The 14,540-nt window shown below is 40.9% G+C and overlaps 1 protein-coding gene across 1 annotated transcript; it reads right to left on the reverse strand.

The window, feature by feature from the left end:
* Nucleotides 1–5,712: 5,712 nt before the first annotated feature.
* On the reverse strand, nucleotides 5,713–13,707 carry LOC139412317 (chymotrypsin-like elastase family member 2A). The gene is made up of 6 exons (XM_071159155.1): nucleotides 13,667–13,707; nucleotides 13,375–13,438; nucleotides 13,000–13,025; nucleotides 11,064–11,226; nucleotides 6,896–7,066; nucleotides 5,713–5,730 (listed from the first exon to the last, which is right to left on the reverse strand). Exons 1-6 carry the CDS (start codon nucleotides 13,705–13,707, stop codon nucleotides 5,713–5,715), a joined length of 483 nt encoding a protein of 160 aa, XP_071015256.1.
* Nucleotides 13,708–14,540: the final 833 nt, after the last annotated feature.

The following is a 14,540-nucleotide window of genomic DNA, read 5'->3' on the forward strand; positions in this document are numbered from 1 at the left end:
CATGCTGGTTGAAAGACCAGGTGTATATTCAGTGAGGTAACATTTTCAAAATGTTTCAGATAGAAATACAATGAATAGAGCTAACATGATTCCCTATTCTACATGACAGGCATTCATATCTGTTCTACATAAAGCTTTTCTATCTATTTGCTACCATCCTGAATATGCCTCAGGTGTAACTAGGGACAGACAGACTGACTGAGGGAATGTCAATTTGATTACAGTCACGAGTGAGTCCAAAGTGCAGGATACAGGCCGGTCTCCTCACCCCCAGACATGGTCAATACCATAGGGTCAATACAGTGAGAAACCCACTGCTGACTGTTATGCAATGGCCATGGACAACAAGAGTTTGTTAGAATGGGGTGGGGCTGGATGTGGATGAGGGGATTAGATTGTGTTCTCTTGGACACAACCGAACAATAAGAGTCTATCTGTGTGTGTGTGTGTGTGTGTGTGTGTGTGTGTGTGTGTGTGTGTGTGTGTGTGTGTGTGTGTGTGTGTGTGTGTGTGTGTGTGTGTGTGTGTGTGTGTGTGCGTGCGTGTGCGTGTGCGCGTGTGTGTGTGTGTCTGTGTGTGCACGGTTGTGAGCATGCATGCATCATGTAAATCTCTCTCTCTCACACACACACACACACACACACACACACACACACACACACACACACACACAGAGAGAATAGGTGAAAACTGAAGATGGATCAACAACATTGTAGTTACTCCACAATACTAACCTTATCGACAGTGAAAATAAGAATATTCCAAAACATGCATTCTGTTTGCAACTAGGCACTAAATAAATATTGCAAATGTGGCAAAGCAATTCACTTTGTGTCCTGAATACAAAGTGTTATGGTTGGGGCAAATCCAATACAACACATGACGGAGTACCACTCTCCATATTTTCAAGCATAGTGGTGTCGGCATCATGTTATGGGTATGCTTGTAATCGTTAAGGACTGGGGAGTTTTTCAGGATAAAAAAGAAACGGAATGGAACTAATCACAGGCAAAATTCTAAAGGAAAACCTATCTCAGTCTGCTTTCCACCAGAGACTGTAGACTGCAAGATGAATTCACCTTTCAGCAAGACAGTAACTTAAAACACAAGTCTAATCTACAGTGGAGTTGCTTAATAAGAAACAGTGAATGTTCCTGAGTGGGCGGGTTACAGTTTTGACTTAAATCTACTTGAATCTATGGCAAGACCTGAAAATGGTTGTCTAGTAATGATCAACCACCGATTTGAATAATGTGTAAATATTGCACAATCCAGGTGTGGAAAGGTCTTAGAGACTTACCCAGAAAGACTCACAGCTGGGTATCATTGCCAAAGGTGCTTCCACAAAGTATTGAATCAGGGGTGTGAATACTTATGTAAATGAATAAATGAATTTGAAAAAAACAAAAACATAATCACTTCGTCATTATGGGATACTTTGTATAGATTTGTGTGTAGACATTTTGAATTCAGTACCATGACAAAATGTGGAAGAAGTCAAGGGGTATGAAAACTTTCTGAAGGCACTGTATCTTTCTGATAGAACACATAGGGTTTTCTTTAATGGAAGCTTCTTTCATGTTAAACATGTAAAATGTGGTGAATTGTAGGGCAGCTCTTTTGGCACTCTACTCTATTTCTACCAATGACCTGCCACAAGCATTAAACAAAGCTTGTGTGTCTATGTATTCTGATGATTCGACCTTATCTGCATCAGCAACCACAGCTAGTGAAATCACTACAACCCTAAACAAAGAGTTGCAGTCAGTTTTAGAATTAGAATTAGAACTGAACATCTCTAAAACTAAGAGCTTTGTATTTGGTACAAATCATTCCCCAAGTTCTAGACCTCAGCTGAATCTGGTAATGAATGGTGTGGCTGTTGAGCAAGTTGAGAAGACTACATTTATTGTTGTTACCTTAGATTATAAACTGTCATGGTCAAAACATATAGATTGAATGGTTGTAAAGATGGGGAGAGGTCTGTCTGTGATAAAGAGATGCTCTGGCTTTTTGACACCACAGTCCTCAAAGCAAGTCCTGCAGGGCTACGTTTTATCTTGGTTATTATCCATTCATATGGTCAGGACCTCGTTAAGCTGCAGCTGGCCCAGAACAGACCGGAAGGTTTTGCTCTTCATTATAGTCAGAGGGCTAATATCAATACTATGCATGCCAGTCTCTCATGGCTAAGATTTGTGGATAGACTTCTTGTTTTTATAAGAAACAATGTTTTGGAAATTCCAATCTGCTTGCATAGTCAACTTACACACAGCACGGACAGACACACTTACCCCAGCAGACATGCCGCCAGGGGTCTTTTCACAGTCCCCAGGTCCAGAACAAATTCAAGGAATCGTACAGTTTTATACAGAGTCATGATTGCATGGAACACCCTTCCATCTCATATAGTGCAAGAGGGCAGCAAATCTTTTTTTTTTTTTTTACAAATACAGCAATACCTCATGGCACAACTCTTCTCCCCCATGTGACCTACTTTATGTGTGTATGTATTGACATGTATGTGTAACTGATAGATACACACACATGCACACGACATGTTCATGTTTTTTAAATGTATGTAATTTGTAAAGTATTTTGTCAGTAATGTATTTTTCGTTATGTATCGGACCCCAGTAAGACTAGCTGTCACCATTGGCTTCGGCTAACGGGGATCCTAATAAAATCATATTAATTCAATTTATCCATATATGCCAAATTCCCACGAGTGTAAAGGGTTAATGAGCCAGAAACAACAATACCATGGACCCACTAGTGGTCTAAAGATTTTTAGCGCCATAGATTTGGTTTGGTACTGTATTCTGTGGGGTGGAATTACAGCACCATTGGAAATACAGCAAATTTCCCACAATGTACCATCATTTACAGTATGCTGCAGTAAAACATCTCAGAGTATTTTACTGTTGATAATACCTAAAACCACTCTATAAATTACAGTTTCCGTCACAGTGTGGGAAAATCAGAGAAAAACATTTTGTGCTACTGTTGTTCAACTTGTTCTATTCTAACGATAGTCATCATCAATAACTTAGACCAAAAGGCACTTAAAAAATGCCCACACAAACCCTCGCTCACTCACCTGTTCCCGCTTCATTCAGCAGATCGCACCATCCGGAATCAACATATGCACAGATCCAACGTCGAGCAGACTCTGCAACGGATTCTGTTTCATTCTCAGGAATAAAGTTAAGGCACAAAAGTGCATTATTATTGTTTGACAAGGCAGTTGCCACCAAGTACCAGGCACATTTTCCTGACAGTTAGGTAGTGATTCAATATCCACAGAACACTGCTGGAATGAGAAAGCCTGCGAAGTCCCACCCGTTAGTTGAGTAGTGATGTCACTGTCAATGTGGATCACTGTGATGTCGCACACTCCCTCTCTCCCTCTCCTCCCTCTCGCTGCTCAGGCACAGAGGAGATTCAGCTTTTTTAAGTAGCCTATAGGCTAACTCCAAGAACATCCCATCAATGGCTTTCTCTCTCACACATTGTGGTGTATAGGCTACTGTAATATACACTGTCCCATTATATATAACGCCCTAGAAAATCATCATAGTGAACTTCCTGACATTGAAATGCAGCCACCTGAAATGAAAACAGCTATGTCATTGCACGAATTGGTAAGGCGGGCATTGCACATTTAGTATGCAAGGCGGCAAGCTGTCCCCCTGTACACCTTTCAGAGCGTGGGGGGGGGGGGGGGGGGGGGGGGGGGGGGGTGAAGACAAAGCTCTTTTCAGACCAGACCCAGCATCAGACACAATCTCCCCCGGAAAAGCAGGATAAACCCCGGAGCAACAACAGATTCAATCAACTATTTTAAAGGTTTGATCTGGGATCTGTCCAATGGTCATAACACACTGGGCACAGAGGTCAATTCAACATTCATTTCACCTTGGTTCAAAGCAAATTCATTGAAATGACGTGGAAACAAGGTTGATTCAACCAGTGTGTAGAATTTTTTATGTAGTCTAGGCCTATATATTCTTGAAGAATAGAAAGTAAAAATTCCGCTTGGGCTTAGCGCAAAATAGGTTTGTTTACACACAAACAGTTTAGCTCGGGCTATTGTTTATTGAAAACACCAAACAGCAAGTAATACTTCTTGTATTGAATTACTTTAATTGACCCCTTGATGTGTAGGTTCAAAACAATTTTACAACTATTATGTGCACTCATAGACACAGAAAACATACACTAAGACACTGATAAACTCCATGTATGCACTCACACACACACCACATGCACGCACATGCACACACGCATATGCACACACATGCATACACATACAAACACAGTCGGTGTGACAGTGACCTGCTCTAATTGGACATGACATACTGTCTGCCTATCAATGTCTTCCCTCAAATACGAATTTCCCTGTCAAAACACAGCAAGTCGGTGTGTGTGTGTGTGTGTGTGTGTGTGTGTGTGTGTGTGTGTGTGTGTGTGTGTGTGTGTGTGTGTGTGTGTGTGTGTGTGTGTGTGTGTGTGTGTGTGTGTGTGTGTGTGTGTGTGTGTGTGTGTGTGTGTGTGTACGAGCAAGCGAGTGTATACAGTATGTGAGTAAGAGAGGTAGAGAGAGAGACTAAATTCAAATTTAAACTTAATTTCCCCTTGCCTTTGTTCTGTGGCTTTCTCATCCACAGCCTGTCTGCCAATTATGTTATGTGTAATCACATCAAAAGCTGAAGATGAAAGAAGACTGTTGGGAGAGCATACCTCAGCCTGGCTCACCCAGACGCATATTAGGGTTTTAATGAAACCTCTTTATTCCCAGAATATGCCTGACAGAATAAAGTGTAGAACTAGATGTCTATCTTTCTGTAGTGGGGTGAACACACAGGGTTCCATTTTACTGTTCTTAAAACAGGCCCAAATTGCGCGAGAAGAAAATAATCTTCACAAATCGTCCAGAGGAATGTCTCAAAACTTTCCTATTAGCAAATATTAAGTAAACAGCATGAACAAAACAACTTATTTTGAATTGTGAAATCATTAAAGTTCCACAAAGCCATTTTTTATTTCGATAGCAAATCATTTCTGGGTAACTATTAAGTACCTTAGTGTGATTGTTTTCAATTAAAATGGTAACTTATTAGAAAAAAAATGCTTCTTAGCAAAGAGTAATTTTTCAAGAAATAATTTTTCTAGGACTGTCTGGGAGTGTCTGAGTGGGGGGTGGAAAACTGAAAACTAGCTGTTATTGGCAGAGAGGTGTGGGACTCTCTTTCTTATTAGTCTATTGACTAAATTATCACCTGGTGATATCCCCAGGCAGGCCAATACTCCATGCTACCAAAACAGGCTGAAATTTGAGGTGGTCTTTTCAAACAGCTTACACTAAAAGGGCCTTATCATCATTTTCACCATTCCACAGTATTATACCAACCTCATAGTGTGGAAATATATTTAAAACACAGGAAAATCACATTTTTAACTGCACTGGGCTTTTAAGTGTGTATGAAGATAAATGTATAGGAATATATATCTCCCACAAAGCAAACATCTTATAGAAATCCTTTATTTTTCTCATGAGTGACTGAGGACATCATGTGGTGACTGTTAGAACGTTTTGTGAACTGGAGTAGATGAAATGATTCCTGAAATAACAGAATAAGCACAAAGACATCACAGAGCCATTTTTCTAAATCCTTTTTTATTGGAGTCAATTCACCATTCTGTCCCGCTTTAGTTGCTAATCATAGCCTGAAAAAAAAATAGATAGAACAGGACGAGTCCTTGGAGAAATTTCCAGCAAATATTTTCCCTCCATCCAGCAAAACCTTGTACCTCACTTTGGTGATTTCATTTTTTTAAAACTTGAAAGTAGTCCTTCCCCTCCATGTTCTGTGAAAGTTTCATGACTATAGAACAACTAATAAAAGTCATTCAAACACCTTATGAATTTCCATTAAATCATCTATCTGAAAATAAAACTTTTATTTTCCAGGACGCCAAGGTCATGCTGATCATCTGATATCTACTAACAAATCCTTAGGTTAGTAGATATCACCCCCTAGAGGCTTACATTCTACACCTAGAGACTAGGGGTTAATTACAGTTTTTCTCAATTGCTAAAACACTAAAACCCATTGGCTGAACAAAGTTCTCAGTTGCCTAGACTCATTTAGCTAATTATGCAGGCTGTTGTCAATACCTTAAACCATTTCACAAGGTAAAACACAATTTGCAGATCTCACTTAGACTTTTCAGCAAAACTCTAAACACATTCTCATTCTCAAAACACATTCTGCACTCTAATGCACATGTCATCCATACTGGTAAACACAAGTGGCAACAATCAAATACAAATAGAGAACACATGTCATTGATTGAACACAACCACTCAAAATTGATTTAACCTGTTTCAAATTATGTTTCCATTCTCAGACTTTCTCCTTCCCACCTTCAACAACCTGTTTGCTCTCTGAACTGGCTTATATTGGTTGTGTCGCATCATTTGAAACAGGTTAAATCAATTTTGAGTGGTTTTAATGGGTTTTAGTGTTTTAGCATTAGAGAAAAAAATTAAAAATGTACTTCTCCCTGAGAATTGTATGTTTTGAACAATGTGTTTTCTATTTTTCGGTGTATTGTTTACTGACTGCTTGAGAGTGTATATCATTTTGATCACTTTGTTTATAATTTGAGAGCAGTGTTTGATTTTGAACACAGGTAAAACTGTTTTGAGGCGAATGTTTCATTTTGCGAGAGGAGTCAGAGGTTATGTATGTAGTGCTTGAAGATGAGGTTTTGTGTTGAATGTTTTCAGGAAATGGAGCAAGGTTTCAGAAATTGTGTTTTAGCAATTGAGAAAAACTGTAATACTGTAATGACCTGTGTGTGAGATCATGGTTTATCTCTCTTTTACCTGGTCGATCCAGTCATTGAAGTTGGAGATGAAAGTGAATACGGTAGGCTTATTCTCGTAGTTGCAGACCAGACACAAACGGGCAGTACCGTGGACCTCCCACAGTCCCTCTGGGTTCTTGCGGTTCAGAAGGCCACCAGAGTCCCCAAATAGGACCGGTGGAGAGAAGGGCTTTAATACTTAAGGGCTAGGCGTCACCAGCAACACCAGTCGACAACATCCAGTGAAATTGGAGGGCGCGCAATTCCAATAAATAATCGTAATATTCAACATTTATGAACATACAAGTATCTTATATCAGTTAAAAGCTTAATAACCTCTTACAGCTCCCCCTACTTTGTGCAATTTCCGCCTGAAGACATACCCAAATCTAACAGCCTGTAGCTCAGGCACAGAACCAAGGATATGCATGTTCTTGGTACCATTTGAAAGAAAACACTCTGCAGTTTGTGTACATGTGAATTGAATGTAGGAGAATATAACACAATAGATCTGGTTTAGATAAAACAATGAAAAAAAACACATGTTTTTTATTTTTATTTTTGTATCATCTTTAAAACGAACAAGATAAAACAAACATTCAGATAGGATGATGGAGACAATTTCAGTGAAAAATATAAGAGGGCAACAGTACTTGTGCAAAGTTTCAGAATGATAACTTCCAAAATGAGTGCGCTACATGACATTTATCATGAAGTCACCCAGGTGTCCCACACAAGTAGCCCAAATGTACCCAAGTGGCCAAATTGGTGAAGGTATACATTTTGAAACAAATAACGATATACAAAATACCAAAACGGTATTCTAACACACCCCCCCCCAAAAAAAAATTTAGGAAAAAAAATGGGAGACAAAAAAATGGGAAAAAAAATGGGAGACAAAAAAATGGAAAAAAAAAAAATTATTGATTAAAACATATATGAAAATATATATGTATATACATTTACAAAATAACATGGGTAACTATTTACACACTTTCAATATTTGGAAGACCCTCAGTCCTCTATCAAATCAAATCAATTTATATAGCCCCAGCCTAAAACCCCAAACAGCAAGCATTGCAGGTGTAGAAGCACGGTGGCTAGGAAAAACTCCCTAGAAAGGCAAAAACCTAGGAAGAAACCTAGAGAGGAACCAGGCTATGAGGGGTGGCCAGTCCTCTTCTGGCTGTGCCGGGTGGAGATCACAGTGGTTGTAGAGGGTGCAACAGGACAGCACCTCAAGAGTAAAAATGAACAGTTTAGGGTTCCATAGCCGCAGGCAGAACAGTTGAAACTGGAACAGCGGCAAGGCCAGGTGGACTGGGGACAGCAAGGAGTCATCATGCCAGGTAGTCCTGACGCATGGTCCTAGGGCTCAGGTCCTCCGAGAGAGAGAAAGAGAGAATTAGAGAGAGCATACTTAAATTCACACAGGACACATGATAAGACTCCCATTCGGAGTCAGTGTCACTGTGAAAGAAAATTTTCAGTTAGAATAGTTTCACATATGAGCCCTGTATCAACAGGTATAATAAACAGACATATATAGAGAGTTGAAGGTTGAAGGTTGAATATATTAGGTTGAATATATTATTATATTATTATTACCTGCTAGATCTACTGTCTCTTTTACATTATGACATTTAAGCTAGATCTACTGTCTATTATATTATGACAGACCAGCTAGATCTACTGGCTTTATTATATTACAACAGACCAGCTGTATCTACTGTCTCCATTGCACTTTGGCCATTGATGTGGTCCTGCCCTCTCCTCAACAGCCTCAAATAGGCTATTTCATGTGGGTTGGGGTGGGGCGGCAGACACACGCTTCTCACATTTCAATAATATTTTATATTATTAATTTTAAACAAGGGCATTAGCATGATAAGAACTTACCAGTCCAAAACGATGTCCTCTCCCGTTCAAAAAATATTCCTTCACAATCGCTAAATGAAGCGTCCTACAACAATCTCTGTATAACCTTCCCAATCAATTTATTCAAAAATTGTGTGTACATCTGTATATCTAGACTTAGATTTAGCTTTCCCTGACTTAGTCGCCATAATGATTGATACATGAACAGCTGAACCTGCGCGTTCACCAAACAATGCAGTGCATGCGTAGCTCCTTCTGGTAATATGCGTAGCTCCTTCCATATGCGTAGCTCCTTCTGGTAATATGCATAGCTCCTTCCGGTATGAAACTTCAATAATGACTCACTTTACGCTGAAGCTTACTACATGGGTTGGTCTTGCAACACATAAACATGGCGTATTGCCGTTTAGCTCAGCTCATTGGCTATCTACCCAGCTAGATTTCAAGACGATCAGTGGTCATTGGGTTAAAAGACAGTCAATCAACGAAACAGCGGGCAAATCATTGGTGCACAATGATGTCATGACTTGTTGTCTTCAAATCGGTTTCTTTCAGTCAATACTTCCCGCGAAATGTCCCATCACATTTGATTGTGTTACAAACAAACCAGTTGATTGCAGTGAAACCAAACATGACTGGAAAAGTCACGTTCTGTGTGAGTTATTTACCTGGAATGTGTCGTCAAATGGAATGAGACGGAATTCACGACACAAGCAGTTCACAAAATGTTTTGTGTTAGGCTATAAAAACGGATTTTATCAAACAAAAGATCCTTCATTGTGTAACAATGAGCATTGGAATTGCAAACAGACGAAGATCGTCAAAGGTAAACGATTTATTTTAATGCAGTTTGTGATTATGTTACGCCTGTGCTGGTTAAAAAAATAAATAATTATGGGGCTCTATGCTCAGATAATCGCATCGTATTCTTTCGCAGTAAATCCTTTTTTAAATCTGACAACGCAGTTGGATTAGCAAGATTCTAGGCTTTCGATACACGTGAGACACTTGTATTTTCATGAATGTTTAATATGACTATTTATGTAGCGATCACCGTATGTTGTGGAATTTCAGCCCGCTAGCGGGTTCCGTGCGCAGAGAGGTTAAGTTCTTGTTAATCTAACTGATTTTGTCCTATTTACAATAAGCTTTACAGCAAAGCATGCCATGCGATTGTTTGAGGATGGCGCCCCACATCAACATATTTTTCAAACCAGCACAGGCTTCATAAAATCACAAATTGCAATTAAATAATCACTTACTTTTTGAAACTCTTCCTCTCTTTGCAATCCCAAGGGTCCCAGCTAAAACACGCATGGTCGTTTTGTTAGATAAAATCCTTCTTTATATCCCAAAAAGTCAATTTGGCGCCATCGATTTCAGTAATCCACTCGTTCAACATGCAGACAAAGGAATCCAAACTATGTTAAAATAAGTCAAACTACATTTCTATTCAATCCTCAGGTACCCTAAAATGTAATTAAACTATAATATTTCATACGGAAAGAAGTATGTTCAATCTTCGTCGCACACCCACAGACTGATTTCCAACTGTGACTCTTTGTACCAAAACCCAAACTTCAAAGATTTTTCTATCCAATGGTACCAATTATATGCATATCCCTGCTTCTGGGCCTGAGTAACAGGCAGTTTACTTTGGGCACATCAGTCAGGAGGAAATTCTGAAAAAAGGACCCTAGCCCTAACACAAAATTTGCTGTCTGTCAGACGCACACAACACAAACACACACAAATAAACACACACATGCACGCTCACACTCACACACACATAAACCCTCACATGCACACACACACAAACACAAAACAACAACACGTACGGTTACGCACAAACACAGTTCACATACACACTACATACTCTCTCTCTCTCTCTCTCTCTCTCTCTCTCTCCATCTCCCTATCTCTCTCCCTGTCTCTCTCTCCCTGTCTCTCTCTCTCCGTCTCTCTCCCTGTCTCTCTCTCCCTGTCTCTCTTTCCCTGTCTCTCTCCCTGTCTTTCTCCCTGTCTCTCTCTCCCTGTCTCTCTCCCTGTCTCTCTCTCTCTGTCTCTCTCCCTGTCTCTCTCTCCCTGTCTCTCTTTCCCTGTCTCTCTCTCCCTGTCTCTCTCTCCCTGTCTCTCTCTCCCTGTCTCTCTCTCTCTCTCCCTGTCTCTCTCTCTCTCTCCATCTCTCTCCCTGTCTCTCTCTCCCTGTCTCTCTTTCCCTGTCTCTCTCCCTGTCTTTCTCCCTGTCTCTCTCACCCTGTCTCTCTTGCCCTGTCTCTCTCTCTCTTGCATCCACAACGGATACTCACGTTCCAGCCAGCAACACTGCCATCTCCTCCGTCAAACACCATGGTGGCCCTGAGAGCGAGGCCCCACCAGTCGGGCTTGGAGCAGGTGCCGTGGTCCATCCTGGGCATCAGACTCGGCTGCAGGTTATCAACACACACCGATGTCACACTGCAGTTAGTTACCCTACACACACAAGCACGAGCACACACAGTGGCTTACTGGTGAGCCTGCCCCAGACGGTGATGTACCAGAAGAGAGAGAGAGAGAGAGAGAGAGAGAGAGAGAGAGAGAGAGAGAGAGAGAGAGAGAGAGAGAGAGAGAGAGAGAGAGAGAGAGAGAGAGAGAGAGAGAGAGAGAGAGAGAGAGAGAGAGAGAGAGAGAGAGAGAGCTGGAAGGAAAGGATAGTCAGACCAGATATATATGATGCACTGCAAGCACATATGGCTACTCATAAACACATCAGACCTATATTGTCAAAACCTGTTGTCATGACGTTGGCCTCTTTGGGTATAGCAAGCCCCATCCCCCTCTCCCTGCCTCCCCCTTGCCTCCTTCAACTAGGTTGCTGTGGTCAGAGAGACGTCGTAAATTCCTGAGGATCTCCTCATGGACACACAGTATAGAGAGAGTATATTTTCATAGAGAACAAAGCAATTCCTTCCACCTCACAGAACTTGAGGTACGAACAAATTTCATGTTCCGGAGAAAGTATAAAAGATCGGCGGAGAATCCAGCTACGAACTGGTCCGTTTGTTACAACTTGGGGAAGCTCATGGGAGACAGTGTGGCCACATTACCATAACGCTGTTTATATAATAGCCTCAGTTATGGAGGTTTACATCTAATTGTTGTATAAGATGAATGAGTGAGTATGATACTGTTTGTAAAATTGTGTAATATACTTTTGGAATGTTTAATGAAGGAAAACTCAAAAAGGTAATTGGATTTGAACTAAATCAGAGGACCGCCCCTGAGCCCAGTTAGGGTCAGACATCCTGGGACAGCCCTTTTCTGCCATTCCGAATAAAACACAACTTTGAGAAATTATCACGAGGTTGTAGACCATTGCTGAATATTTTAACCATACCACGTGGTTAAACTATTAGACTATCGATACCGACAGAATAAGAACAAGTCTTTGATATTAATTACTAGTCCGCAGCTAGGAATTCGGTATCATTGAACGCGAAGAACGACAACCGCCGAAACATCCATACTATAACGAAACGAATGAATGTCACTCTGAACTACTCACAGAGCGGGAGAGACGGACAATTATACAAAATAAACAATCTTTTCACCCAGCGATCAAGACGACACACTGAGCGTAAATATATATATTGATTGCAATTGTTCCCGAATGAATGAGCGTTCATGTGTAAAGGATTAGCATTTCAATTGTTATAATTATTAACTTTGTAGTGACTTCTTAGTCGACCCCACTTCGCCTTTTGTCTAACAAGCCGCCATGCCGGTTTAGCCCACTAGGGCACATTCTCATTTCATGTAACCACATTTACCTGGTTTGTTTATGCATTTCTGTGAATTACTTAGTTAGTAATAATAAATGATTTAAGACAATTGATGTATGGATGACTCATAGTGAAGACTGGGTTTGTGCAGATAACCAACAGTTTGCGACGTTTGGAATGAGACTAAAGTGAGGTAAAGTCAATTATTTTATTAATCAGAAGACTATGGATCAGATATGAAAATATCTGAAAGGTTATATTAGGAAATTATAACCTTGTAATCTGAATATTTTTCCTTGGTGCCCCGACTTCCTAGTTGATTAGTTACATGATTAATCAGTTGATCGTGTAATACTAATTACAGAGAATCTTTGATAAAAACTATCCGTTTTCAGTTAATGATAGTAAAGACACGACACTGTTTTCTTAGTGTACCATTTAGGGTTTGTTGTGCTAGCCTGTCTATTTTGGGCCATACTCCTACCCGAAGGTCACAAAGATGGGGCTCCACTTCGTATGGACAACAAGTTTTTTAGGGATGATGGCCTAGGAGCCTTCCATAGTCTCAACCAGGTTGTGCTTTCCAACCAACACTCTGTAGGAGGGTTGGAGAAGGTAAAATGGTCAGAAAGAAATTTTAAAAAGAGAAACAAAGAAAGAATAAATGTGAATTGGTGACATTTGACCAAAAGAAAGTGATTGTGAGAAAGACTGAGGGTGGATTGAGCGAGCTACTCCATACAAATTCACAAGATATGTGAAGTACGACCTATGGTGAAAAGTGCTCTATATACAGTAAATGCAACCCAGTATAATAGTAATTGATTATAGAGACAGGGAGATAGGGGTGTCAGTGTACCTGCCAGGGCCAGCTGTGGGGCTTGGCGTCCAGTCCGTTGACCACACGGGTGGTCACGCGAGGGCTATGGGGATAGACAGAGAGACAGTTCAGTGTCAGGTCTTTCTCTCTCACACAGGAGTCTCCAACTCCAGTCCTGGAGTGCTACAGTGTAGGTTCTGGTTAAAGCCCAGAACAAACATACCTTATTCAACTGATTAACTAATCATAGTTGCCAGTCTGGGCTAATAGTTGACTCAGGTTGAATTAGGCGTGTCAGTGTTGGGCTGGAACAAAAAACCTGCACACCCACCCACAGCTCTCCAGGAGTCTCTGTCTAACATCCAAACACATAGAGGCTGACCCCTAGCGCTAGCGAGGATCACTGAGGCCAGAACAATCGGGATCATGTTGATTAATAGGTTGCATGCTGGGAAACAGTGTGACACATTCAACTTTAAACCCTAGTCCTCAGGGATGCCTCATTACCTCTGTGGATGAAGGAGAATACATTAAACTGCCAATCAATATCTGAAGGCTAATCGCCGGCAGACCGCCGCGACAGGTGTGTTTCCTGGAACAATTCATATGGCCTTCTGATTACTGTCCACCCACCTTTCACCAATCTATGTGTATTTCTGCATTTCTCATGATACACTGGATTCTGGATATAAATTGGAACAACCTCCATTTGCCCTGATAACACCCTGGCAGCGTTTCACTTTAAGAGGATGTTCCCTTCCCTCTGCCCTCGTTCACTCCCCTTCATTGATCTGAGACAACTAAGTCTTTAACTTTGTTTTATACATATGAATGTATTCAGTCAGTGTTTAAATAAGTTGGTGGAGGGGGATTTCTCTTCAAAGACTATTGTTGACACATCCATTTTATTAATTTAGCTCCCGGGTGGCGCAGCGGACTGAGGCACTGCATCTCAGTGCAACCAGTCCCTGGTTCAAATCCAGGCTGTACCACATCCGGCTGTGATTGGGAGTCCCATAGGGCGGTGCACAATTGGCCCAGCGTCGTCCGGGTTTGGCCGGTGTAGGCCGTCATTGTAAGTAAGAATTTGTTCTGAACTGACTTGTAAGGTTAAGTAATATTAAACAATAAGATATTCTGGTGGAGGAAAGAGAGAGGGGCACATCTTATTCATGTTTTATGTACAGGGCAAAGGTTGTGTGTGT

Source organism: Oncorhynchus clarkii, chromosome 6 (genome assembly GCF_045791955.1).
Source record: "Oncorhynchus clarkii lewisi isolate Uvic-CL-2024 chromosome 6, UVic_Ocla_1.0, whole genome shotgun sequence".
NCBI classification, from domain to species: domain Eukaryota; kingdom Metazoa; phylum Chordata; class Actinopteri; order Salmoniformes; family Salmonidae; genus Oncorhynchus; species Oncorhynchus clarkii.